The 27033-nt window shown below is 38.5% G+C and overlaps 1 protein-coding gene across 1 annotated transcript in view; it reads left to right on the forward strand.

The window, feature by feature from the left end:
* The window catches only part of fam189a1 (family with sequence similarity 189 member A1), a 260106-nt gene that overhangs the window by 91589 nt on the left and 141484 nt on the right, over window positions 1-27033 (forward strand). Inside the window, exon 2 of the mRNA XM_036584533.1 lies at window positions 6532-6588. Coding sequence (XP_036440426.1) covers window positions 6532-6588 — 57 coding nt within the window. The remainder of the gene's footprint in view (window positions 1-6531; window positions 6589-27033) is intronic.

A 27033-nucleotide genomic window follows, 5' to 3' on the forward strand; every position in this document is an offset into this window, starting at 1 on the left:
AGAGCAGAGGATGCACATTAAATAAGTAATGTTTTTATCTAGTTAGAGGCATTGCACAGCATATGTATGCATATGTTCTTATCTGTTTTTGTTGCATGTGGGTGAGAAAAAGACATTAAAAACAAGATTTTAGCTCCCGGTACTCATGTGTGGCTGCTGAATAACTAGAATACTCTCAGTTTACAGTACAGCTATCAGCAGCTACCATAGCTTTTTTGTTTTGAGGCTGTCTACTTGGAAAGTCGGGGCTCATTGAAACTTCCCACTAGTAATGATGACACGTTCATGTGCGCTTATCTTATAAATATGGTATTTATGATATGACTTGAAAGCAGCATCACCACTCAGAAGTGAATTAGCATCAGTGAGCTAATTAGCTAGCCATGCAAACTTTAATGCAAAAATATTTTTTAAGTAAACACAGTGTTGAGTCTGAAATGGGCAGTTGGTGTCTTCTCTATTATTCTGAAAAGTAGAAAATGAAAATAGTGAAAATAAGGACACTCCTCTGTGTAGTGTCTGGTCTTTGACAGGTACCACTAGTCCTAGATCAGCATGTGGAGCTGTGTGATGAATTAGAGTCTGTCTCGTCTTCATATTTGCCTCTATGAAGTGTGAGTGAGTGGATTGTTGTGCGTGTGAGTGTAATGGGAAGAGTGTGTTAAGGGATGGTCTGTGGGGAGCTCTAAATGCATGTGTGCTGCTGTGTGTTTGAGGTGAAAATGAAATGCGAGAGGCACACACACACACACACACACACACACACACACACACACACACACCAATGCACACACCTTCTCCTCCATTTACACTTCTGCCCCTAGCCTGCAGGGTCAGCTTAGAGGAGCAGGTGCCTCTATAAACAAGAGAGAGAGAGAAACAGAATGAGAAATTTGTTACTAATGTGTGTGTGGTAGGGATCAGAGCCAAACCTACTCTATAAATAAAACACACACACACCCACACACACACACACTGTCTACTTTATCAGGCTTGTTCTCTCTCTCCATTCACTCACACATATATAAACATACGCATAGTAGTGGGTGATATACTGGTTTATTTTGTGAACTGGCTGAAATTGTTCTTTAGGTATTAGTTTTATCATAACCTTTGCACTGGTATACAATAAATAAGCACAAATGACTCGGCGTTAGCTCATTTAGCTGAAAGAAAAAGCTAATTTTGGTCACATTTAACTAATGCACCAAATTGTTATTAAGGAAGCAGACATTAGCAAGTAATCTAAAGAACAGCCAGTCTTTTGGGGCTAGCTTTTAGCTGTTCGCCATAGTTTTGTCTCCCCTCACACTGAATGTGGTACCACCTCCCTCGGTCAGCTGCATCAGAATACACCGTGGTCATGGGGCCTGCAATAGGTTAATCTATATAGAGACACGTACATGCCATAGGTTTATCTATAGATAATCTAATACCTGAAGAAAAATTTCAGCCAGTTCACAAAATAAACCAATGTATTGCCCATTACTGTGCGTATGTTTATATATGTGTGAGTGAATGGAGAGAGAGAACAGACCTGATAGAGTAGACGGTATGTGTGTGTGTGTGTGTTTTATTTATGGAGTAGGTTTGCTGTAATGCAGAGAGACGGTGTGAATTGGTTTGTGAAAGCGTGTGTGAAACTTTGACTCTTGCCTCTAAACTATATATATTTATATATATACACACTCTATGTATACTCTATACCCTCTCTCTGTCTTTCTCTATCTCTCTCTCCAGCTGAATGTGGGATCAATAATTCATAAGACAAAATAGAAAGTGAAGCCTTCACATCTTTCTCTCCTCTCTTTCCCTCTTTCTTCCTCTGTTTCTTCTCTCTCTCACTCTGTCCACTTCTTATTCCTCCCATTATGCCTCCCTCGCTCTTTCTCCGTCCCCCCACTCCATTTCTCTCTTATGCATTATGGAAATAGGAAGGGAAAATAAATACAACAGCAATTGTGAAAAAAAATAAATAATGTAGCTGGAAAAATATAATCCCCCTCCAAGCAGCGGGAACAAATGTATGCCAGTTGCAGGAAGATTCTAATGATGACATCAAATTATCATTTAAATCAAATTGTCTTGTTCCCCAGAGACTGCAGTGTGCACAGTTTGAAAACACACGCTAACACACTCTATTAGCCAGTGGCGTTATCCAGTTTGGAGACGGTCCCTTTGCTACATGTGAATATTAAATCAGCCATTTTCACTCATTAAATGGCAGTGATTTGAGTATATTTAAGCACTTATTGTCCTTATGTGGCCTTTTGCTGTATGTGCTTTTAGTTTAGCCGTGTTTTTAGCATTGATCTGTGGCTTGTTTTGGCTTCTTGCCTTTTCCCGCTGAGCGGCTATTAGCAAATTTCAGCGTTTCCTTTGTGATCGTGCACAATAACGTAATCTCTGTAATCTTTAGTGTGATTGATCTCTTAGTCACACTGATCTGTTCTTGTGTTTTGGCACCAAACAGACTTGAATTCGTAGCATTCTTGGCGTGTCCCCTATTTTTCTGTGCCTTTGATGTGTAGCAGAAGTTGTGGCTGCTCTTGCTAATACAATCATATGCAAAAATATCTCTGGTCAGTTTTACATGTCTTATTGATTTTTAAAGTGAAAATAAGTTAACAAATCCTCTACTCATTTTTCAGTTTCTGACATCATTTGAAAATACCTGTTACCCTTTTCATTGTGGGTAAATTTGATGATGAATGGACCAAAAGAAATGGCCAAACTGGCTTGGGATAGAATCTGGTTACATTGACTTACATTAAAAGTAAAACGTGTTTTTATTCTTCTCCTGTTAAGCTATTGTTTTGGAAATACGAGGTTTTGTTCTGACAGCAGTGATATAAAATCTGCCATATGTCATGTTATTTTCCCAAACAATTCAGCAGTAAGCAGTTGTTGTGCATTCAAATGTGCAGAAATGCACTTACCAGGGGCACCTAGACTTTTGCATACGACTGTACATATAATAAGCTTGGACGATATTATAGTGTAAATCATTGTCATGATAAAACATTAAGATTTCTTGGACAACATGCAAATTGGCTATAAGTTATATAGGTTATAGAAAGGTATAATAAAAGCAGTCATTTAAGTCAAAGTAAATGGTGTACAATTGTGAGATTAATCTAATATTTGCCTTTTTTTACTGGATTGCATAAGAAAATCTTTAATTCAGTATTAATTTAACCCATGTTTTTGTTCCTCAGTGGTCTGGTGGACCCACTGCATTATTGTTTTTTTTAAATATAGCCATAACGATTTATGTAATAATACCAGAGGTTTAAAATATCAAAAGTAGGGAGCATAGGGTTCTCCTTTAGCAGCTGTAGCCAGTCAGCAGCCAACAACCCTACACACACACACTAACAGCAGGCTATGTAGGAGGAGGGAAGGAATACCAACATCTTGTGTTGATTTTCTTTGTTCAAATTATTCCTTATGGCCTATTTTTTCTTTTTACTCAAGGGTGCCATCTTTATGAATGACGCTTCTGGACTAATGAGGGTGGGGTTCCTGGCCTTATATGGCATTTTGGAGGCATCAATTATGCAAATTCTCAATTCAATTGAGATCACTCATTTATGAACAGACCGGTCTCAAGTGAATTTTACCATTAACTGAATACAATGGTCACGTAAGCCCACCTCAAGAAAAAGTAGAAAAAAATTAAGATGAGGATACAGAATTGTTCTGGCATGTCTCAGTATGATGTATGACTATATTAGCCAGCAGAGGAGTGAATAGCACAGCTAATCAATAACAATCATGCTAAGTGTATTCATAGACTGTGGGCCATAATGATATTCAATACATATCGACACTATAGCTTATAGAGAGTAGTTTATTGTGTATTATTCAAAATAATGTTGAATGTGTCAATAAAACTTGCATGTCTTGTCAAACTTTCATACAGATTGCTTATCATAGCATTACATATACAGTATTTTTCAGGAGACTTGCTGTCAGTTTTTTTAAAGAAACTGCAGAGATATTTTCCACCAACCTCCAAAGTTTTAGAAGTTGGTTGTATTTTCTGCTTCTCACAATACAAATGAAATAAAACATTTAGACTCTCCAATCCATAAAACCTCACTCCACAACTCAGGTATTGTGCAAATGTCCTTTCTTGTCTATTTTCTTTTCTCAGTAAGAGCTTTTTGACAGCTTCACATCCTTTCAGACTCATAGTGTTGAGTTGTCTTCTCACAGTGGAAGGATGGACAGAAACACCAGATTTTTTCAGATCTGTAGTAAGAGTGGAGACTGATTTTCTCCTTCCTCTCAAAGATGAAAGCTTTACTGTACTGCTGTACTGTTTATCTAATAGTGACAGTTTCAGTGCTCCAAGTCCTGCATGGTTGTTAAGTATCCCATTTTCTCTGTATGTCTGCTTTTGGAAACTCCTGAAAATGTTTCACTTATTTATGTACATGAGAAAGAAATTTGCAAGGCAGCTAAAGTATTTTTGGGCAGTTGCTTGTGTGAACATTAGTGTCTGTTTGAAGGGGAACATAATGTCAGTTAGTCCTTTGGGAGCAGCTTTAATTGGAAGAACGCAGCTATAGCTGGTTGATTTGAAGATTGGAGGAGTGGAAGAGTTAAAGTGGCAGTGGAGTGCATAAAAGTAAAGCATGGGCAAATGAAATGCTGTGACATTGACAGACAGTAAGACACAGAGGAGGCCGTGCTTCTGCTGTTAGAAGTGCTCTTAACACACTGACAGAAAGGGCACACACAGAGCACTCAACCTGCAGGGGAGGTCACCATTAGCCACCGGCTTCACTCTGATGGCGACCAACCCCCTACACAAATACCCACACAACAACCCCGCTCCTGACACAGACACATTATATATTACATACATACACCTTATAACTGGCAAACAGTGACATTTAAACCACATGTACTCCCTCTTTAGGAGGGCACACGCCTGCCATGAGCCTTTGCGTGTCTGCTGGTGGGTCACACCTCCTGAGCTTGTCAGCACCAGCCAGTAGCGGTTCGCTACAATACTGATATGTTTAATGTTATACTTAGTGTTCAGGCTTTTGTGTAATTTTCTGTTAAATATGTTTTTTTGAAGCTAACAAATGAATAAATTCACCTTAAGAGTCATTTTAACTGGAAATTGAATAAACTTGGGTGGTCTCTGGACTTTTCCACAGTACTGTATAACTAGAATAGTGCATTTCCTGAGGAAAATTGCGCGCAGTTGCTAAGGTTTTGCTAGGCGGTTACTATGCTGTATGGATTGTTTACTGAGTGTTTTTTAGGAGGCTAGCTACGTGTTGTTGAAAGTGAATGGGAGTCTATGAGAGGAAGGAGGGATGAAAAAATGAAACATAGAGAAGTGTGGGTCAGTATGGCTGTGGATCAGAGTTTGGGGATCTGCCCTGAGTGAGGACATGCATTTTTGTGGCTGTTGCGTAAAGGAAATAATAGGGCTTGGGTGAGGGCAAAAATGAATGGGACTCTATGGGAGAAACAAGGGATGAAAAAACAACACAGAGAGAAGTGCGGGTCAGTATGGCTGTGCAGTAGAGTTTGAGAACTTGCCCTGAGGGAGTTTGGTGGCTGTCGGGCAAAAAAATAATTAGGCTTGTGAGGGGGCAAAAATGAATGGGACTCTATGAGAGAAACAAGGGATGAGGAAAAAAAGACAAACAGAGGAGTGCAGGTCAGAACAACAGTGAATTTGTGCTTGGGGGCCTGCCCTGAGATAGTATATGCAAAATGATGTCTTTCGGTCAAGCAGAAGTACAGTAGATTGTCATGCAATTTTTCACCCTATTCATTCCTATGGGAAAAAATGACACAAAATTCTAATGCTACACGGAATCTGTGCATCCGATCAAAAAACAATCGGACAGTCTGGAGTTGGAACAGTGTTGATATCTCGAAAACTGCGGGATGAGTTACGCAGCATTTCTTTGCAGTGCACAGCCATAATAAGAAGAAGAATATAAATCAGATAACAGTGGCATTGCGCAATCACTAATGACTAAAAAAGTTAATGTCAAGTTCTTGGAAAATATAATATTTAGGCTTTTAAATGATGCTAGCATGGGAAAAGAGTATGTGAGCAGGAGAGTATCACTGGATATGGGAGAGAGAGAGAGGAAGAGAGAGAGTGACAAAAAGAGCAATGGGCTGGAGGAGGGAGTGTTAGTGGGTAATAGAGGGTGAAGGAGAGAGTGAGTGGGGGAAAGGGCTTGCAGCTACTGTAAAAGTGGCTATGAAAACACTCAGCTTGAGCGTGTGATAGCTGTGCTGCGCCTGCGGGGTTTGTAGCGTTTTTCAGGCTGCGTTATCGCACCACAAGGCTGTCCTTGCACTTGAAATATTCACAAAGTTTTCACATTGCCCGTGAGGAGGGCAAGTTTTATGTCCCTGGTGGCACCCTCCTTCATTTCCCCTGGTGTTGCCACTGACGACGGGCTAAAATTGACTCGTCCAGCAGCTCGCTGCGGTTGTTGCTTCGAACTACCGGCAAATGAAATTGTTTTCTTTTCTCTGCAGGTGCTGCTGTCAGGTCTGATTGGAGTAGTGTCATGGAAAAGACCCCTCTCTTTGGTGGTGAGTACAAAAATGACTCTAACTCTATAGTGTCTGTGTGTTTGGGCTGCACCATATGTACTAAATACTACAACTGACTTTGTAGCTTAATGTGTACCACAGTAATAATTGGGACTAAAACAACTATTTGACGTTGTCGGTAGCATTGATAAAAAATCAATGGCAAATGTTGTTTTCAATTTTTTGGCTTGATGATTATTTTGGTTTGTGCTCCACATTTACATCACCTGACAGAAAGCAGGAAAAGAGAGATGGCAGAGATTACACTACAGGGTTGTGCATGACTGAAAAGTAAAAAAAAAAAACTGAGCTCACCAGGCACGAGTGCACAACTGTCATGAGTGAGCATCACAGCAGAAACATGACATGGTGAGTAACTGTAAAAACTATTAAAAACAGTGTCATCTGCTTTTCAGCGAGCTTTGTTTTATTTCAGTGAAATAAACACTGTTAGCTGAAGGGATGAGCTGCATTTTTGTCAAAACCACGCAGCTAACCTAAACTTGTTTTTTATCTGACTGTGCGCTGATGCACACAGACTTGCTTGTCTTCACAGATATGGATTTTTTCTAAAAACACATTTTTTTCTCTGTGAAATGGATGAAAACAGTGTTTTAAGTCACTGAGTTTGTAAAAAACCCCACCATTTTCTGTAATGTTTTCATGTGTTTTCATGTGGATGGATGTCTTTAAAAATGCTGACATCACATGCAGGTTTAGTGCTTTTTCATGTGTGCTGTATGGTCCTGAGTGTCTGATGTGGCTTATTCTGTGTGCTCAGTAATATTACACGTAATAATAATGTTACTGACCACACAGACGAATCTACAGAAGTCCGCAGAGGCCATGAGCTGTTGCTATAATTTTCTGGATTGTTATCTTGAGATAACAATTTACTTATCTTGTGATCTCAAGATAACAACTTTGTTATTTCAAGATAACAAAATACTAACTTGTTATTTCAAGATAACTTTTTATCTTGATTACAAGATAATTAACTAGTTATCTCAAGATAACTTTTGTTATCTCAAGATAACTTGTTATTTCAAGAGAACAACTTTATCTTGAGATCACAAGATAATTAACTAGTTATCCCAAGATAATAACTTTTATATCTCAAGATAACAAGATAACTAACTTTTTATTTCAACAGCTTTGTTTCTTGATCAACAGATGATTAACTCATTATCTCAAGACAACAAGATAACTAACTTGTTATTTCAAGATATCAGTTATTTTGTTATCTCAAGTTACCATTTTTTTTCTCAAGATAACAATATAACTAACTGGTTATTTCAAGATAACAGCTTATTGTTATTTTGTTATCTCAGGTTACCAATTTTGTTCTCAAGATAACAAGATAACTGGTTATTTCAAGATAACAACTTTATTATCTTGAGATAACAATATAACTAACTGGTTATTTCAAGATAACAACTTATTGTTATTTTGTTATCTCAGGTTACCAATTTTTTTCTCAAGATAACAAGATAACTCGTTATCTCAAGATAACAATCCAGAAAATTAGAACTACCTTAAGGCCTCATTGGACTTCCTTTAGAATCCACTTAGCTTTAGCTTTATCTTTAGAGGAGAAATTACTTGAATAGCAATGGAAAGTTTTTGCCAAAGCAAACTAGCACCGTAATAATGCTTGGAATGACATGTAAAATGTGTTCATACATTGTTCTTTTATTATATGTGCACCTTTCCCACTGACTGAAATTGTTTTTAAGGGCATTTATTTACAGACTGTTAGCTGCACTTTTTCTTTTCTCCATTAATCGATCAATCAAAACTGTAATAAACCATTTGTGACAAAAATGCTCACTTTTGCTCAGCCAGCCTGATTTGGCAAGTCATATTATCAAAATGATGTCACTGTAACATATACTGAGCTACAATGGCAATGTCATTAATTTACCCCAGATGGTGTCATGACACAACCTAATGTCAGAAAAAATCTGTCACCTTATGCAGATGTTATGTCAGCTTGATGTCAAAGCTGGCAAATGCAACCTTTATGATAAATGACAACTGTCAGAACAAGTGATTATAAATGTTTATGTAGGTATATGTCAGTTGTCATGTAGCCTTATGAGCACTTCACTACAGGAAAGAGTTTTTTTTACATTACTACATATTGCAGTTGCAATTGTCCTTGCAATATAAAGAAGCATAATTGGTTTTGTTGAAACATGTAAACTCATTGATTCATTAAACGACCCACAGAAGCACTCATCTGGAACTGTGATTGGCCAAGATGTTCACAGCATGTAGTAAAAACCATTGTGATTGGTTAGAGGCTCATTTGCGTATTGCAGTCTTGTACAAGGTCAGTATTGCAAAGGCCAATATCGTGATATTTTGAAGCCCTAGTGTGTGTGTGTGTGCGCGTGTGTGTGGGTGTGTGTGTGGGTGTGTGTGTGGGTGTGTGTGTGTGTGTTTGTGCATTGCACCCAGTGGCTCCTGCTTTTGGTTTCCATGACAGTAGCAGAATGGTCATTAGTCTTAATCTGTCCACCTACCTGCAGTGTCCCAGCACACAATGACATGGTTCTCAGCTGTGAAGCACGGACACTTTATTGGCTAATATCAGACTGCAATCTTTCTAGCACTTTGTCTAGTGAAATATAGTGCTTTTCTGTCCATTATCTGGAAAGATACATGAATGTATAATATTCATATGCATATTAGAATTGCAAGTTAGATCATATGTAAATATTCAAGCTTTGTCTCTTGTAACCATTTTGCACAGTAGTGAGCAAAAACATGAGGTACCTAAGCACATTACTTAACATCATTTATCTTGCGAATATATATATATATATTTTTTTTTTGTAAAAGCACATATTTTTATATTTTTTCTGATCTTCAAAAAAGTAGTTCATATATTCTGAGCTACTTTGAAGAGAAAATGTCTGGTTCCTGAAGCTCCCAGTCATCATATGGACTTGTTAAATTCCTTCAGCCGATCACCAGATTTAACATAATGAAGTATTAATTAGAAAGCAGGTATTGAATGGCAACTATAAGACTGGACTTCCTCAAGGAGAAATTTGGAAATGTTTAAGTGGACACTCTGACATATTGTCGCTGTCCAAAGAAAAGCACTTATCTCCATTTTTTTGTCCATTTTATTTATCTGTATCATTTGACCACGGCAGCTGTCCTTTACGTTGTGTGAAAATTTCATGATGAATGGCCCAATAGAAATGCTACAAAATAGCAAGAAATAAAATCTTTATTTTTTGCTCTCTATATATATCTATAAAGTTGCTGTTTTGGAAATATTTGTTTTTCTTTGGACAGTGACGATATGTAAAAATCACAATAAATTAATATTATTGTAGTTAATATTTATTATTGTAGTTAATATTAGAATAAAATAAATAGTTTTTTAAATATATTTTCTCAGGTTCCTAAAACCTTTTCACAGTACTGTAAATTCAGCAAATTATATCTTCTCTGTATACAAGTCATTCCATGAGATCAGAGCTAAATGGATATGCAAATTTTAATTTTTTGAAAACATTTTTTCCATCCTTTGGTACTATTACATATTGTTTATACTTATAAACAGTAACTATTGATATGTGTTTGTACAAAATAACACTGAGAAGTTTACCTACATTACACTGAAGTTATGTTGAAGGGTAATGTAATGAAGTGGAATATTTCAGGCTTCAACTTCTCCCATGCTCCCTTTTATCAAGATGAAACTTTCTAATGTCGGACCAAAAGCAAAACTTACTGCAAACTTAAAGCAAAACTTCCTGTGTACATTATTTTCATTGCTAAATAAGTTTGTGATGGCAGGAAAAGCTAAACTTATTGACACTGATAAATCATTATACATCGACCAGCCACTTCATTAAGCATGTCTCCTTGTATCTGCACTCTGTCCATTTTATCAGCTCCGCTTACTATATAGGTGCGCTTTGTAGTTCTACAGTTACAGACTGTAGTCCATCTGTTTCTCTGCATACATCTGTTTCCCTGTTCTTCAGTGGTTCAGGACCACCACAGAGCAAGTATTAGTTGTTTGGTGGATCACTGGTGGTGTGTTAATGTGTGTTGTGCTGGTACGAGTGGATCAGACACAGCAGTGCTGCTGGAGTTTTTAAACACTTCACTGCTGGACTGAGAATAGTTTACCAACCAAAAATATCCAGCCAACAGCGTCCTGTGACCACTGATGAAGGACTAGAGGATGACCAACACAGTCTGTGCAGGTGGACCAAGAAGGTAGGAGTGTCTAATAGAGTAGACAGTTGGTGGACACAGTGTATAAAAACTCCAGCAGCACTGCTGTGTCTGATCCACTCAGACCAGCAAAACACACCGTCAGTGTCACTGCAGTGCTGAGAATGATCCACCACCCAAATAATACCTGCTCTGTGGGGGTCTTGTGAGGGTCCTGACCATTGAAGAACAGGGTGAAAGGGGGCTGAAATAGTATGCAGAGAAACAGACTACAATGAGTAATTGTAGAATTACAAAGTGCATCTATATGGTAAATTGACCTGATAAAATGGACAAAGAGTGTAGATACAAGGAGGTGTACTTAATGAAGTGGTCGGTGTATTTTACTTGTACTAATGTTGATGAAATTTTTATTGAGTAATATTTTAGAAATTCAGTGACTGTCTACATTCAGTGACTGTCTACAGACATAAAAAAAAATCCTGAATATTTTTAATGCACTGTGTAAATGGTGGACTTTCAATTCATATGTTTAAGCTTAAAAAAAAAACACTTATTTGCACATTTTTTCTTTTATATGCATCAAATACTATGTGCTCTTTTCATTAAATGACTCATGTGTGTTTTTGCACAGTTCTTTTTGTTGTTGCTTTAACCTTCTAATTTCAATGGAGATTAATAATGTTTGCCTGTATTGCTATCAGATGAGAACCCTTGGGGCCTTCTGGGCCTTCATAGAAAGCCTAACTAATCCTGGCAACTAAAATGTACATGTTTGTAATATTTAATTCATTTTTATTTCATAGAATGATCATCCTTGCTGTATGTAAACACTGGTCATAATATACTGGACTGTAGTTTTGGAAACTTATCTTTTCACTTATTTTCTTTTGACCTTCTCCTTTCTAATGCAAGTGGATTTTCTTATATCTAAGCTATTTAAAATTATATCTTGAAAAATGAATAACTTGTACTTAATGGCTGTATGCACAGTACTGTCCCTTGTTACACCTTGTAGGTGTAGATTTAGAGTCTATAACTCATCTGTGTGGTCCTCTAGCTCTTGTCATCCTCTAGGGCAGGGGTCAGCAACATGCACCTCTGGAGCCACAGGCCACTCTTTTACTGCCCTGTTGAAGCTCCACAGTTAGATTCTAGAGTTCGATTTTTAAGTAAAAATAAAATAATCTTCTTTTGCAGTAAAATAAAGCTCTGCTGGTTGTTTTAAGCAAATTTAACAATAAATGATCGTAGACGTTGGAGTTAATGACGTTCATAAGCACTCCGGCTGGTTTCCTGATTTCCTGAAGTTTAATCTGCAGCGAGAAACTGTCAAACACTAAAGTTGTAAAGCTGAAGCCAGCTTCTCGTTCACCAGCTTCTTGTCCGAATTGTCCCGTTCCACCTTAAATGGTGCATCAGTTGTATTCTGACGCCTCAGGTGCCATTTAAGGTGGAACGGGAAAATTCGAACAATGAGAATGAGAAGCTGGCTTCAGCCTCGTAAAAAGTCAAACATTGAGAGATATTTTACAAGAAACTGTTCTACTTTTGAGGAAAGGTTTCCTGCCAGAGATGCGAGAAAAGCTGAGCTAAAGCTTAAAGCAGAGCAAAGTAAGTTTCCATTTATGTTAGGACAGTAGCTAGCACATATTAAGACATATTTTTAGCCAGGACTTTAAAACCAATAAAATGGACATACAATTTTGTGGCTACCAAGATGTTTTTTGTTGAAAGGTCAAAATGGCGCCTCTTAACATTTGGGTTGCCGACCCCTGCTCTAGGGCTTCAGCGATGGTCAGTTTCTGTCTGCAGAATTGCTCTTGGGTGGATATTTTTGATATTTAAAACCCAGCAAGAATGCTGCGGTCCCTTACACACTTGTATGACTGCAGCACACACTGCAATACCACTACCATGTTGGTATCACTGCTGTGCTGAGAATGGTCCACCGCCCACATAAAATGTGGTCAGAGGTGGTCCTATGAGGCTCTTTTCCATTGATGAATGGGGTAGAGGAGGGGCTGGGAAATTGTGCAGCAACAGAAGGGCTGCAGTCAGGTACATGGTACTGTTTATGTGCTTTTGCACAGCTCTTCTTGTTGCTGCTGTAACCTTGCAATTTCCTTATTGTTAAATAATAAGATTATTAAAGTTTCTATCTATCTGTCTGAATAAGGTGATAACTGGCTAATTAAACTGGCTAATTAATCAGTTAAATTATACTGGTCCTGCAACTGGCTAATTTAGTCAAAGGCCACATCTAGATCCAGAAAATCAGCTGCACACCTGTGGCAAACCAGTTGCATATCACCTTTGAAACAAATTATTGTGCAAAGGCAAAGCAACTTGACACAATTCATACATTCATAGATCATTATTTGTGTGTCAATTTGTGTTGGTTAGGCTCTTTTTTTGCCTGCAGATTTGTTCAGCTGTGTAAAGCTCTCATCTAGCTGGAGTATTGCGGTGGAGCGCCTCTATCTGTGCCGGAGCTGAGAGTGAGCATGATTGCCTGCCTGTCACGCAGTGAGCCGCAGAGGGGGCAAAAAAATAAATAAATAAATACTGGAAACCAGCGCTGGGAAAAAACGTGCCCTCCGCCTCACAGGCCTCGGGTGGATGGGATGTAAAGTGTATGCATTGAGTTCGCTGTGTTCTGCCAGGCAATGGGCTCATGCATAATTGGGAGGGAGCGGATTCGGCACGCCAGCTGAATCTTTCATGCCCCCAGGTTTAGTGCGATGCGCCTAAACCTGAGGTGGCGTGATAATGTTAAGTTGTGGGTTGTACAAGCTTGCTGATAGCGAGATGGGTGGGATGCGATTAAGCGAGTACAATGACACAATAAAACGTGCCTATGCACACACAGACACCAGCGGGTTTAACTATACACAAATTTTCCACAATATATGCTGTGGTTTTTGCACCACATCAAGATGCATTTACAATAAAGTAAAATTGCCTATATTCAAAAAAGGTAACAATGCACAATTTTCACAAAATGTTATGTATTGTAGTTTTTGCACCACAATACAAAAAATAAAAATGAAAGTAAGCTCAACATAAAATTATAAGCTAAATGACCATCTACAAATTACATCACAAGTGGCGATCATAGGGGTCCAATCACTATACGCCTTACAGAGCCAGTAGAACACAAATGATTGTCAGAGTTCTTAGAATGGCCTTTTTATATTTGATACCATTTGTATTTGCATAGTTATCAAACTATGAAATGAAAACTGAACTAAACTATACTACAGCAATTACACTTCTATACTCCAGAATTTCCAGAACAAATAACCCAAGAGGGGAGCCTTTAGAGCCTTCTAGGCCTTCAGTGTTTTAACAGAACAGTTTAAACAAAATTTATGCCAGTATGTCTGATATCACAAATTTTTCCATGGCTTAAAACCTAATTATGTTTGATTCACATTACATATCGTCTTGCAGAGTGAATAGTAATTTGTGTATTGTAACACCTCTAACACACATGTATGGGAGAATGAGGCAGAACCTCAAACAGTTAAAGGTGTCTTAAGTGCAAACCAACTACTGGCGAGGTGTAACAATCAATAAAAAGTCTGGTAAATCAGTGCAAACATAATTCATTCAATTCAGTTCCATGTTGTTTGAACCAAACAAGCTTTTCAACCTAAACACACAAAATGTCGGCACCAAAATAAATATGATTAGTGAAACAAGGCTATATCAAACATGGCAAATTAATTTTTGACAACAAAACACAGCAAATATCAGCCAAATAAAACTGTTTTTTTTTTCATTTACATGATCTTTTGTCCATTTCTGATGAATAAATAAAATGAACTGTTTTGAAGCATATGGGCTTCTCTCATTGTTTATTTTGGGAGGCTTGGTTGTAACACTGTGTTAAAACTGACTTAACCATGTGGAGGCTGTACTTTAGCCTTACTACCTCTCACAGTGATTGATCACGTGTCAAAACAGTGCCACTAAGTGGATGATTAAAATACAGTAATAAAGAGGTGAATTTTGTGACAACAAAAGAAGTTACTTCAGGGTTAATCTGGAGAAATATCTGTCAGACTGCTGTGAAAATTCACAAATGATCTTGCAATGGGTATACGAGAAGGTAACCAAAAGCATATTCTTCTTGGACCTGTTAAACTGCATAAAATATCCATGCTACATGCTATTTTACTCCACATTTTGCTCTGCTCTCCCCTACCTAATAATCCACAATGCGCCAAATTCAGCCAGCCACACTATTGCTCATTGAATAAGCCCAGCACAGCAGTTTCTTGTTACATCCCCCACAACGGCAATGACACTGTGTTACTGGCTGTCTGTTGAACCAACATGGAGATTTTGCTCACAGTGGCGGCCCCAGCTCTTCACACAGCCCTAGCGAATATAAAAGTATAAAGAGAATTCTTGCCGCAGATGCAAGACTAGAATGGCTTATTGGCTCGCCGCTGAGGTGTGTTATTGGAATATTTTCATGCTTGTGAAAGCTGGTTCAAAAGCAAATGGGCAAAGTAGAAGTATGATTCTCCTCTCACTGAATACTGGGCATATAAGATTGCATCATACTACTGGCTTGTATGATCAGTACTTAGAAAGCACAATCTGTGTAGTCTGTCTAGGAGAGAGAAGCACTTCTGTTTTATTTTTTATTTGATTTGGAAGACGTCTATGACTCACTTCAGGCCAGCTTGCTTTCACTGATGTGCAATGGTACATCAGTGAAACTTTTGAAATCAGCTATAAGGCTGCATTATTGTTCTTTAAATAAGCTAACAGAGGTAAGCTGGTTCCGTTTTAAAAGGCAGCTTCTGCCATAACAAAAGAACAGACATGTCGGTTTATTGTTTGCTGAGACATGTTAGCTGAGACAAGGTAATCAGCATCTGTTCCTTAAAAATTAGCCTTTAAAAACAAATACTTTTCACAGTTCGATTGGTTTCTTTCTGTGGTTTGAACTCTGATTCGAAACCCCTGGGAACAATACTGAATGTGGACATGACAAAGGGGCGGAGCTAAGATATGACAGACAAGACAGAGGTGAAGACAGGAATTGGCGGAGACTGCCTCGGGATTCGTGACGCCAGTAAATGTGAAAATTTCATTGTTATTTGAAGTGCAGCCAATAACTGCAGCCAATTATTTGCCGCCTTATTTTAACTGATGTATATGTAGTCACTAGTGTTGGGTCTAGGATTGCTATGCCGTTATACCACTATAGCCCCTTATATATGTGCATTTTTCTGTTGTAGTTCAGCTATAATTAATGATACAGAGGTAAGTGTGAATGCTAGCCAGAGCTGTAGTTCCAGGAAATTGACATAATGATTGTGATGAGACCCAGTGCCAGGAAAAGTATCAGGAGGTGTAAACAGAAGCAAGTATGTCTTGATTATGTAATCATCCTACAGTATGCTGAGATAGGTGATTTAAAACATTAGCATAAGCAACAGGAAAGCCAGAGGAAAGGCTAAAGTCAGCAAAGAAGCTGAACTCTTCATTAAATGTAGACTCCGGTATGTGAATCACCAGAAAACTGAGGGAATGCAGCATAAGAAATGAGACTTCCGTGGCAAATTTAAATTTATGCATCTCTGTAAAATAACATTTGAGGGCTTTGAGCGTTGGCACTACTGGATTGGGATCTAAATTCAGCCGTGGACTTTTGTCAAGACCAGCTCACTACAATTGAACTGACTCCACCACAACCCTCCCATCAGTCCGTGCAAAATAACATAAAACTCACCCTTTTTATGTGAATCTAGTTGGAATGTTTCACAATACAGTATCAAAACAAGCTAGGAATGGACAATCAGTGACACATCTAGACCTGACTAGCTTTCTGCTCTGTATTGTATGTTCACTATAACTAGACTAAATTCTGACCTCTTTAGAATAGGCTGATCTGAAGCAGCAGGTGAGCAGATAACAGGCTACTCCAATAATATCCAGAGACATAAATTAAGTTCAATTATCCACGTTTCAATGCAAAACCCACAATATACCAACTAAAAAGCATCACCTGTATGTCTGTTTGTAAGCCAGGGCTGAATGCTAATGTGCACTAGCTTGGTGCTAACAACTACACTAGCAAATCCCATTAGTATTGTGCTGCTGGATGAGCAATGACAACTTATAATTCACATTAAAAATTTTATTTAGTTTAATACACATCATGTTATTAATGTTATGTGCATTAAACTTTGTGCCATAACATTAATAACATGCACGGTTAGCAAAAACAACATAATTGTTTCCATTTTAATAAAAAAATAATACATTTTATTTCATGTCTACATGTTTCCGTATAAGCCTGGGTGTTCATATCTCTTGGTTAAGTCTGTAGTGCTCTATGGGATTGGCTTTTTTGTTTTAGAATGATTCAGCAAATGAGATGTATGTAAATGTTGCAGAGATAATACAGAAATTATGGAAATTGGTTTGACCGATTTCTTCTAAAAGATCTAGCTAAAAATAACAATTCATTCATGAATCGGACATCATTACTGCTAATGTAACTAGGTATGTGCACGCCACTATTTTTCTGGCACATGCTGTTTGATCTCCATTCATTTTGTATGGTACTACATTAGAAACGGCAGTGCAGCTCATGTGCTGGGTGTATACGTTAATGCTGTTTCTCTCTTTCTTGCACTCACTCCCAGTGGCCAGTTCATCCTTAGTTTTTGGCCACAACAGTGTTTTGTTTAATATCAGATATCATTATCATCTCAGAAATTCTATGTTGGTGCACCCCTGCCTTGCATGCTTAAAGTGAAGTATTTGATGCTGTTTGGAATACAGGTGCTTCAAAAACACTTCTGTTTCTATAGATCAGTGGTTCAGGATTAGACATCTTGAAGCCTTTTGTGATTAGGGACGAGTATGTAGCTTATGTGTTGGATTTGATCCCTAAGATAGTTAATGATATAGCCAGATTTCAGGATTCTGGCCTATTCAGAAGCCTAGATCAAATCGGATTACTTGAAAAAGTGGCCCCCATTGGTTTAGCATAGACACACAGAGGCTACGTGTTTATCTGATAAAGCCATGTAGACAGTGCTCTGTTATCCAAAAGATTTCCTCACAGCTTTTGACCTGTGACCGCGGTAGCCTGGGAGAAGCTGTTCAGGCCTGACGAGCTGCACCCAGAATGCATGTTCTCCCTGCTCCAGTGACTGTCAATGAGACAGACCCTGGGAGCTCCCCAGGGGATCACTGAGTCACAGATCGAGTGGTGAATACCAAAAAAACCTTGGCTGTGCCTGCAGGGAGATAGACCTCTACTCCCTCGGGGTAAATATCGATGATGCACCGATCGATGGGGGCTGTGTTCAGAAAGCAGCCCCACGCGTGCCATTGCGGCGTTGTAGTAAGCTGTCAGGGCCGAGGGAGATGAATGGGAGCTCCATAAAGGAGGGGGGATTCATCAGCTTTCTGTAGGAGTCCAGAGGAGAGGGAGGGAGGAGGGAATGGAGGAAAGGATGTAACAGGAGGAGGTGGAGGAGGGGGAGTCATATTAATGTGATGGAGAAATGAAAAGGACAGGGGGACACAGATTCCTTTTCCACCACAGTTCAATCATAAGCCCCTTCCCCCTCCTGACTCACACAGGAGAGACAGCCAGTGCTGTGCTTCAAGCAAAGCTTTTTATCCTGGAATACAAGCTTACTGGAAGGGTAACCGGCCTTCTGCGTGTGATTCTGCCTCAAAGGAACATACTGAACTACCAAAGGCGCACATAATGTGGTATGTTTAGGCAAGTACATGTTCTCTTCCTGGGTACTCACTTATGGATGGCTATGGCATCACCTGGGTTTAAACTCACAGTCTCCTGTTGGGGAGTTGGCTTAACCAGTTGCACCACTCGGGAACACCTTAGTGACTCAAAGTGGCTCAAATTTCAGTCTATAAATGTTTAATACACTGCAGAAAATATTTGTTGTTTTAAATTGAAAAAGTCATCATCACATGTGGTGCAGTTGTCTAATAATTCATCCCAACGTCAGGAGGATGTGTTTGAATCCTGGCAAATCCACAGCTGCCCACATCTGGAAAGTCAAGAGGAGGAAATGCCTGATGGGGCTGTCTAATGGAAAGACCCCCAGCTAGTGAGGAAATTGAGTAAAAAATGTGAATTCTATATTGTTTCAATGTGGTTTGAGGCAGTTTGCAGTTATCCCGATGCTAATTGAAGAGTTTCAGCTTCCATTGCTTGTTAACAACATTAGCCTCGTAATTCGAGTGCAAAAGTAAAAAGAAAGACATGTCGTGGCTCATCAACTACATTTTTGGAAAAGGGAAAACTGTGATTTGTTTTTCAATAAACAGTTCCTTTAACTGGAATACATGCTTATGATTACTGGAGATTTGAACATGCTACTGGACTGGGCTTCTACACATGATTGTGCCTCTAAGGAATATAATGATGTAACACAAGTGCATGTCTAATATGAGTATGTCTTCTTCATGTCTGTCCGTAAGCCTGTTAATCAGGACGTAGAAGCAGTGAACCATGCTTCAATTTCACAATTTCCTACATAGTCTGTTTTAGCTCTGTCTCTTTGGTCTCATTCCTGTCTCTTCTTCTCTCATCCCCCTCTGTCTTTTCCATTTGTGTTGTATGGTATTGCACAACTATGTGTAGGAGGGTGTGCGTCGGCCATATGTGACCATAGCGATGCTTGATTCCATTGATGCAGGCGTCCAGTCAGATTGCTTGTATGTCCCTTGTGTCTTCATAATGAATGAGGAAAGCAGTCGTCTGCTGGGTGCAAGGCTTTGTCTGGGTGGTAATGAGGAGCTGTCTCAGATGATCCACAATCAAACCCAGACTCCTTCTTATGAAATATTAAAGCCATAATCAGGAAATTCAGAGGAACAATTAGCCCCAGCACTGAATTTTCTAAAACGCCGGAGGAAGGGTTTGAAGAATGTTCCCTTCAAGAGGAATTGAGCTTCAAATTGAACAGCCAGACATCCATGATGATTTAAATAACTACACCATTTAAAGACTTCATTTTTGTTCTTAATAGTGTTTCTAAACTGCGATGCCCAAAACCATCCTATTCTTGCTTCAGGTGTATGAACAAAACTGATTAAATTAAGACCTCAAACCTTATGTGGTGAATGAATATAACTTTACGTAAAACCAACCTTGCGTGTGTAATTTTGCCTGTCAGTTTTGCTACAGTCATGCTACAAGCTATGCTACATGCTACAGTCATCCCACAGCTCGCAGCAGAGTCAGGTTTGATATGGCTTTAAGTAACACCTTTCATTATAGAAAAACTCTCAGTATGAAGGACAAAACTAAAGCTCAACATGCAGTAAATATGGTGTTTAAAGGAAAGAGGCAAAACAACTTAAAACCACTGGCTAGCATGTAGTGTGAATAGCAAATAGGCTAGTTAACACAATAGCTAGTTTACCTGATGTTGTCTACTAATGTAGCTGAAGGTTAAGAAGTTACAGATCACAGCTTCTTTTACAGTCTACTAAAACTTCAGCTGTACTAGCATACTTGCTATACAATCACAGACAGACCAACTGTTTCAAGCTGTTTTGTCTCTTTTGAAAACCGCAGTTACTCTGTGTGGTGCTTCAGTTCTGTCCTTCAGTCTGAAGTTTAATCTGTAGCAAAAGCCTCATTATTTGAAAATGTGGTGAATCTGACAGGTTTTTAGTAGGTTCTGACACTGTTGTGAACAGAAGTTCATGCCTTAAAACTCTTTAAAAATTATTTTTTTTTCTTTGGTGTTTGACAAATTATTAATCAAAGCAAGTGCTAAACCTCTAGAAAATGCCCCACCTCTGGCTGTCAAGTCAGATACAATGTAAGCTATTTTCACCATGAATGTCTGGGTAACAGGGTTGAACACAAAAACCATATTCCCCATGTAGATGATATCACTGCAGTGAAAACATATAGTATACAAGATAGAGCAGAAAGGAAAGTTGAAAAAATGTTTTAATCAAAATGTTTTCATTAAAATCTTCTTTCAATCCATTTTCATTTCATTTTCATTTAAAACAACTGAATGGGTAACAGGGTTGTGAAGTTAGCCTAAAAGAAGGTAGAATTTGGGAGTGGTTTGTCTGACAGGGTGCACATGTTGCATGCTAACTACTAATAACCATATAGTTTACATATATATATATATAAATATATATTCTTTTTTCTAACAATAATTGTGGTGGCTGGGTTACATGATGAAGCTTTATCCATGCAGCCAAATCATTTTTTGTGTGTAAAATTGAGAAAATAGAATGAGAATGCTTACTTGTCTTATGGTCATTCTGCAAAAAAACACAAGATGATGCAAATTATTGTATATAATAAGGAATCATAATAAATGGAATATTCATTTTTTACAAGGGGAAACAGGTTTTGGTAACAGGGTTGTGCATAAAATGTGGGACAAAGGTTAAAATGATGTTTTTTGTTAGATTAAATAAATTATTAAGGAAAAAATCATTCTTTTTAACGTTAAATCACTTGGAACTTAATCAAATAACATTGTAATTATGGTGTTACTGAAAGATTTTAAAGAATATGTTTCACAGAGAATTTCAATTACAGTGAGGTGGGACAGCCCAAAATCACCATATTAAAGGTGGATAAAGACATTTTTTGTGATCATTTAAATGTTAATTTTAATCATTTTATTTTAAGTTAAAGTACAGGTTCCTTCATGTTTTACAGAAATAAAACAACAACAGTTACTTTATTGCTTTTATAAAGGTAATGGGACATAAATTGAACTCTTCATGAAAAGTGCCCTTTTGTTTTATGCAATACCTGTAGCTAATAACAAAACTAATCGAAAATTCTCTACTAAACACTCGAGACTCAAATAAAGTGACTTAGGAACATCACTGATGGTAGCTTAATGTAAAGCATGTTCAATGATTGATAAATATATTATGAAAGTGAATTAAACCTACAAAAAAAAACAAATAAATCAAAATGTACAAGTCCTTGGCTATGGCTATAAGGGTGAATAGTGTGAATCGATTGGGGTTGGTGTTTTGTATTAACAGGGAGAAAACAAGACAGAGAGAGAGAGAGAGAGAGGGGGGTCCCAGCACTGCTTCAGATCGATGATCGGTTTTCTATCCTGACCAAGGTCTCGCTTGGCTTGCTTAATCCTTTCTGTGTATTCATTCAAGAGCACTCCAATTAGTTCTTATAAAGTGAGCTCTCAATAATGCTTAGGCCTAATGTGTGTCTGGGCTGGCAAAATAATAGATGAAGTTTGTGGTTTGACTCTTAATAACAACTAAGTTGCTGAAGAATCTGCATGCATGGTTAAGCCAAGGCTGGTAAAACTTGAGTGGCACTAACTTGCTGAATCTCATCATACAAAAAAAACTGTATGTCACTGTGTTGTGCACTGGGTTGCCAGTCTACTAGCCTAGATGTTAGGTACATTTGTCTGGTGTCCTGGGTATGGATGCTGCAAGATGCTACATGCATTGTGCTGGAATATTTTGTCATGTGGAAGTGACTGTTGTTCAGCTGCTGCAAATTGGATGGTTACAGAGTCTTACCCTTTCTACAGAAACCCTAGAAGGCCATGGATTCACACATTTTCTATGACTCCATTTTCCGCTGATAATTAGTTCATTTTGTTTGTTTTCTCGAGGTCTAAAATATTGTCATTATAATGAGATATATGTTTTTAATGACATACTTTTTTGAGATCTTGCAAAAACTGTGAATTACTTTGCACTGTGTTGAATGAGTCTGCTCTCAAGCATGATGTCAAACAGCCCTGAGGCTGCCATTTTCATATCACGCCTACACACTTTACACAATATATATTGTCCCTATAATTTGTATTCAATGCGACTAAATCACATAAACACTGTATTCAGGACAAAATGTTTTCTCTGTGGTAGGGCTGAAAGTTTTTACATCGAAATCACAATGTAAATGAGTGCAGTTTTCAAACTGCCACAGCTGCAGTTTTACTTTAGCTTACATTGTCAACAACATTGTTTTAGCAAGTTTTAAGTGGGTAAATTTAACATAATAAAATATAGCTTCTGAGCTGCCTATAGTTGAGTCAGACCGATCAGAAGCAACCAAACATCCATGTGCTGTGACATCGCAACCACAGTTAACTGGCAGTTGGGCAAACTATGTTCAGCATACAAATTTCAGACCAGAAAAAGTGGATATGCTGGTCGTTTGGGCCAAAAACAGGCCTGGGCCTCAATTTATAGAAAACTTAAATAGAATCCACAATATTGATCAGAAGAATTGTAATAAGATATTCTCCCCAAATCATTCAGCCCTTCTCTGTGGGCCTTTTAGATGCTAGTTGCTTTTGCTTAGCTTCAGAATAGTAGTGCACCTAAGCCCCATATTTAGCTGTAATGACACCTTGCAATGCACCAGCATTCTGTTTTCTCAAGATCTCAAGAAAATTATTCTGTTATCTTGTGATGGACATGAATAGTTCACAATTAGCTTGTTATTAGGGGAAAACAAAACTACATATATGAACCCATGGCCTTTTAGGTTGTGTATAAACTATAGCCATAAAGACTTGAACCTGGTCCAAACTTCACCTATCAGCCACCTCTGTTCCACTCTTTAGTCCAGTTTCGATGCGCCTGTAGCCACTGGAGATGCGCTGTCTGGTTCTTTATTGACAGCATTGTCCTCCAACATAGCATTCGAGACAAAGCCTAATAAGTGGTGCATTCCAAGAAGACGTTCTGCCCACCAGTGTTAAATAGGGATGTAATTTGCCTGGTTGTAACCTCTCAGTTATCTTTCATGATTCTTGTTACTCTCTTTTGACCCATTTGATCCACAGGCTTGTTGACAACTGGCGGGTTTTTGCTTTTTTCACACTTTTCTCAGCTAAATCTTCAAAGGGTGTGTCCGTGAAAAGCCTAGGATGATAGCCCTGATGCAGTAACAGTCAGTGCTCTTTTGGGAAGGCTTTACAGTAGATGTTGGAAGAGCAAGAGCATTAGTGAGGTCAGGTACAGATGTTGGATGATTGGTTCTGGATCAAGAACACCACTCCACCTCATCGTAAAAGGTAATGAATGGAGCGCCATCATTCCAGATGGCATAGTACCCCAGCCCAATGCTGGGGGACTTTATACCCTTTTAGCTTGGCATTGCGCATGGGCCATGTCAGACAAGGGTGCACCTTAAAGTAGCTGAATTCATTAAGTAAAAGTGGTGTCTTGATATTTTTGGGCATGTAGTGTACAACTTATTGAAATGTACAATATGTGTGAAAGTGGGGAGTGTACCTACTAAACTGTATTTTCTACCTCATCAACACATGATTTTACTTCTATAAGAAGTCTTTTATTTCAAATAAATTAAAAAATTATTTATTTGAATTGGCTGATCAGAAAACTGGGCCAGGATCGCTGCCTCCTTACTGGCATGAAAATAGGAGTAAGAACTGAGAAATACCCAGCTGAATCTCTGCTCCTACAACAGAAACCATAGGCATTTTCATCAAAGTGGCTCAGACTTGAACTTTTAAGGCTCCAGTAAGACTTTTGAGGAACAGAATCCTTTTTAGAGATTTTTCTGTTACTTTGGATGTGACATTATTCACATTTTGCATAGCAGATTGGCCAGATTTGCTACGGAAGCTTGAGTGGAAGTGACGCCACCTTTGATTTGTTTTTTCGAAACTAAATTTAGCATGGTTGTGATTTATCCAGAGGTGGACTGTGATTTTCATTGTTTGTTACAGTACAGCTGGGTTCTTTGATCCATATAAACCTAAAGTTCCTCTCAAAGCACAAAATACTGGGAGGAGATTATATATGAAGCACCTATTTTAATGTACCAAGACTGATAGTACATACTGACTGTGCTATTTAATGGGTTTGAAAAGCTTGTCTTTTTCTTGGCACTAACATGGCTGCCATTGTTTGTGCTCAGAGACAGAAAGTTTGTCCCATTTCTTATTTTTACCCCTACCCCTTGTTTTCGAGAGTTATCTTGCCACTTGGAACCGAGTTACAATGGGTAGTGGTTGAAATCTCCTGAGAAATGGGATAATAAACAAGAGCATAACTTCATTAACAGCCTATTAGCGGTGCTCTGTAGGTGACCCTGCCAGTCTGCAGTGATAGCAGAGGAGGGTAAAGTTCAGCAACCTTGTTGCTGGTCTTTAGTTAATTTAGGGCATCATGTACTGATGTGAAAATTACTTATCACCCACCCCTAATTCTTGGGTGATGTGAAGCTGAAGTCAGCTATTCACTTGTTCGGACTGACGTACAGTGGACCCGCATATTGTGGTCTGACGAGTCAACCCTTCAGACTGTTTATGAAAATATCAGATGTTGTGTTCTCTGGGCCAAGGAAGAAAATGACCATTTGGATTGTTACCAGCGTAAAGTTCAACAGCCAGGTTGTGTCATGGTATGGGGCTGTATTAGGACCCATGGTATCTGTGAAGACACCATTAACACTTACAGAGATACACACATTTTGGAGCAACATATGCTGCCTTCTAGACAACGTCTTTTCCTGGGACATCTTTTTCCAGGACATATTAACATGACAGTGCCAAGAAACATTGTGCATCTGTTACATTGCTGCATGATCAGATCAGGGTGATGGACTGGCCTGCCTGCAGTCCAAACCTGTCTCTCATTAAAAACGTTGCGCGTTATGAAATGAAAAATACAACAAAGCAAGCTTAGTGCCACTTTTAATGACAGACACCAAAGGCATTGTCATCAAATCAGCTCTCGCTTTTCTGAGCTGTCAAAGTTCCAATTTGACTTTTGAGGAACCAAATCCTTTTTAGAGACCTTTCTGTTACATTGGATATGACATCATTCACATTTAGCATAGCAGATTGGCCAGATTTGCTACGGAAGCTTGAGTGGAGGTGATGCCACCTTTGATTGAAATTTAGCATGGTTGTGATTCACGGATTGGTTTTGCTATACGTAGTTACTATGTTCCACTATATGCATGCAGACATCAGCAATGGAGTGTTGAGATTCACTGAGATTAGGTGAACTGAACTTTGTGACTGATGGAAACAAAAATTGCTCACATTAAGCGATAAACTAGATAAGTAATAAAAATGACCAGTGTTTGCTTGCCAAGTAACCAAGGAAAATGGGAAAATGAGTTAAATGATAAACGTGCAGGACTCCAAAACTTACTTAATAGGTAAATGCTTTTTATTGGATCATCTGATAACATAGCACTTTAGTTTTCAGTTTACATGCATTTTCATCATCTTTATTTTTTATCAAAGAATGTTATTTGAACCCTCATACAAAACCTGCCTTTGGGTGAATGACACAATGTGTCAAATCAACACTGTTTTAATCAAATAACAGTTCAAGTAGCTGTTCATCAATCAGAATTTTAATTTGTATGCATTCTATTGACTCTATTTTATCCACCCCATTTTCATCATTTACTTTTGTTAATTCCTCCTCTCGTATAATAGAATACAGGCCAGATGTGCTTAATGTACAGTCACTGACTGGGAAAATACAGAAGTCTATATGTTAAGGTGGCCTTTTCTCTGCCTCTTCTACCTCTCTATTCTATGCCATTGCATTCATTAACCTTTTCCACTGACAGACCCAAGCTTTGTCTTTGTGTGTGTGTTTGTGTGTTTGTGTGTATTTGTGCATGCCTTTTTCCTGGTGTCATGTCATTCTTTAGAGACTTCTTCAGGATGTGATCTCACTGACATCACTTTGTTCTGCACAGCACAACAAGATTCCTGTGGTATTCACTTTCTCAAGCAGATGACTCATTCTCTCAGCATTTCACCACTATTTCTCAGGCTTGTGTCTGCGGGTGCCACTGTAGTAGATGATGTCACAGTATTAAACCCCTCTTTTTTGACTAATTCGATACGGTCTTGCCACATTAATGCCGTTCGACCTGAAAAAAATAAAAGAAATTCGCTTCCTGTCTGCTGGAGACTTGCCAACATTGTTCATGCTTAAAATAGTAGAAGCAAAGGATCTCATTTACGTATGAAACAGATGACTTTGCGTCAGCATGTCTGCTCAACAGGGGGGACTGGGGCTAACTGCCTCTGAGCTGAGTTAACTGCTCGATGGTGAGCATGTGAGAAGGAAAAAGATAACAAAGGAAAAAAGTTGAGCATGAAGATGGTTGTAGTCAGCCCATCAATGAAGATACTGTCCTCAATAAGCCACCCGTAATCACACGAACGGGTGCTTTGGTATGACAGT

The sequence above is a fragment of the Colossoma macropomum genome, unplaced genomic scaffold (genome assembly GCF_904425465.1).
Source record: "Colossoma macropomum unplaced genomic scaffold, Colossoma_macropomum, whole genome shotgun sequence".
In the NCBI taxonomy this organism is placed as follows: domain Eukaryota; kingdom Metazoa; phylum Chordata; class Actinopteri; order Characiformes; family Serrasalmidae; genus Colossoma; species Colossoma macropomum.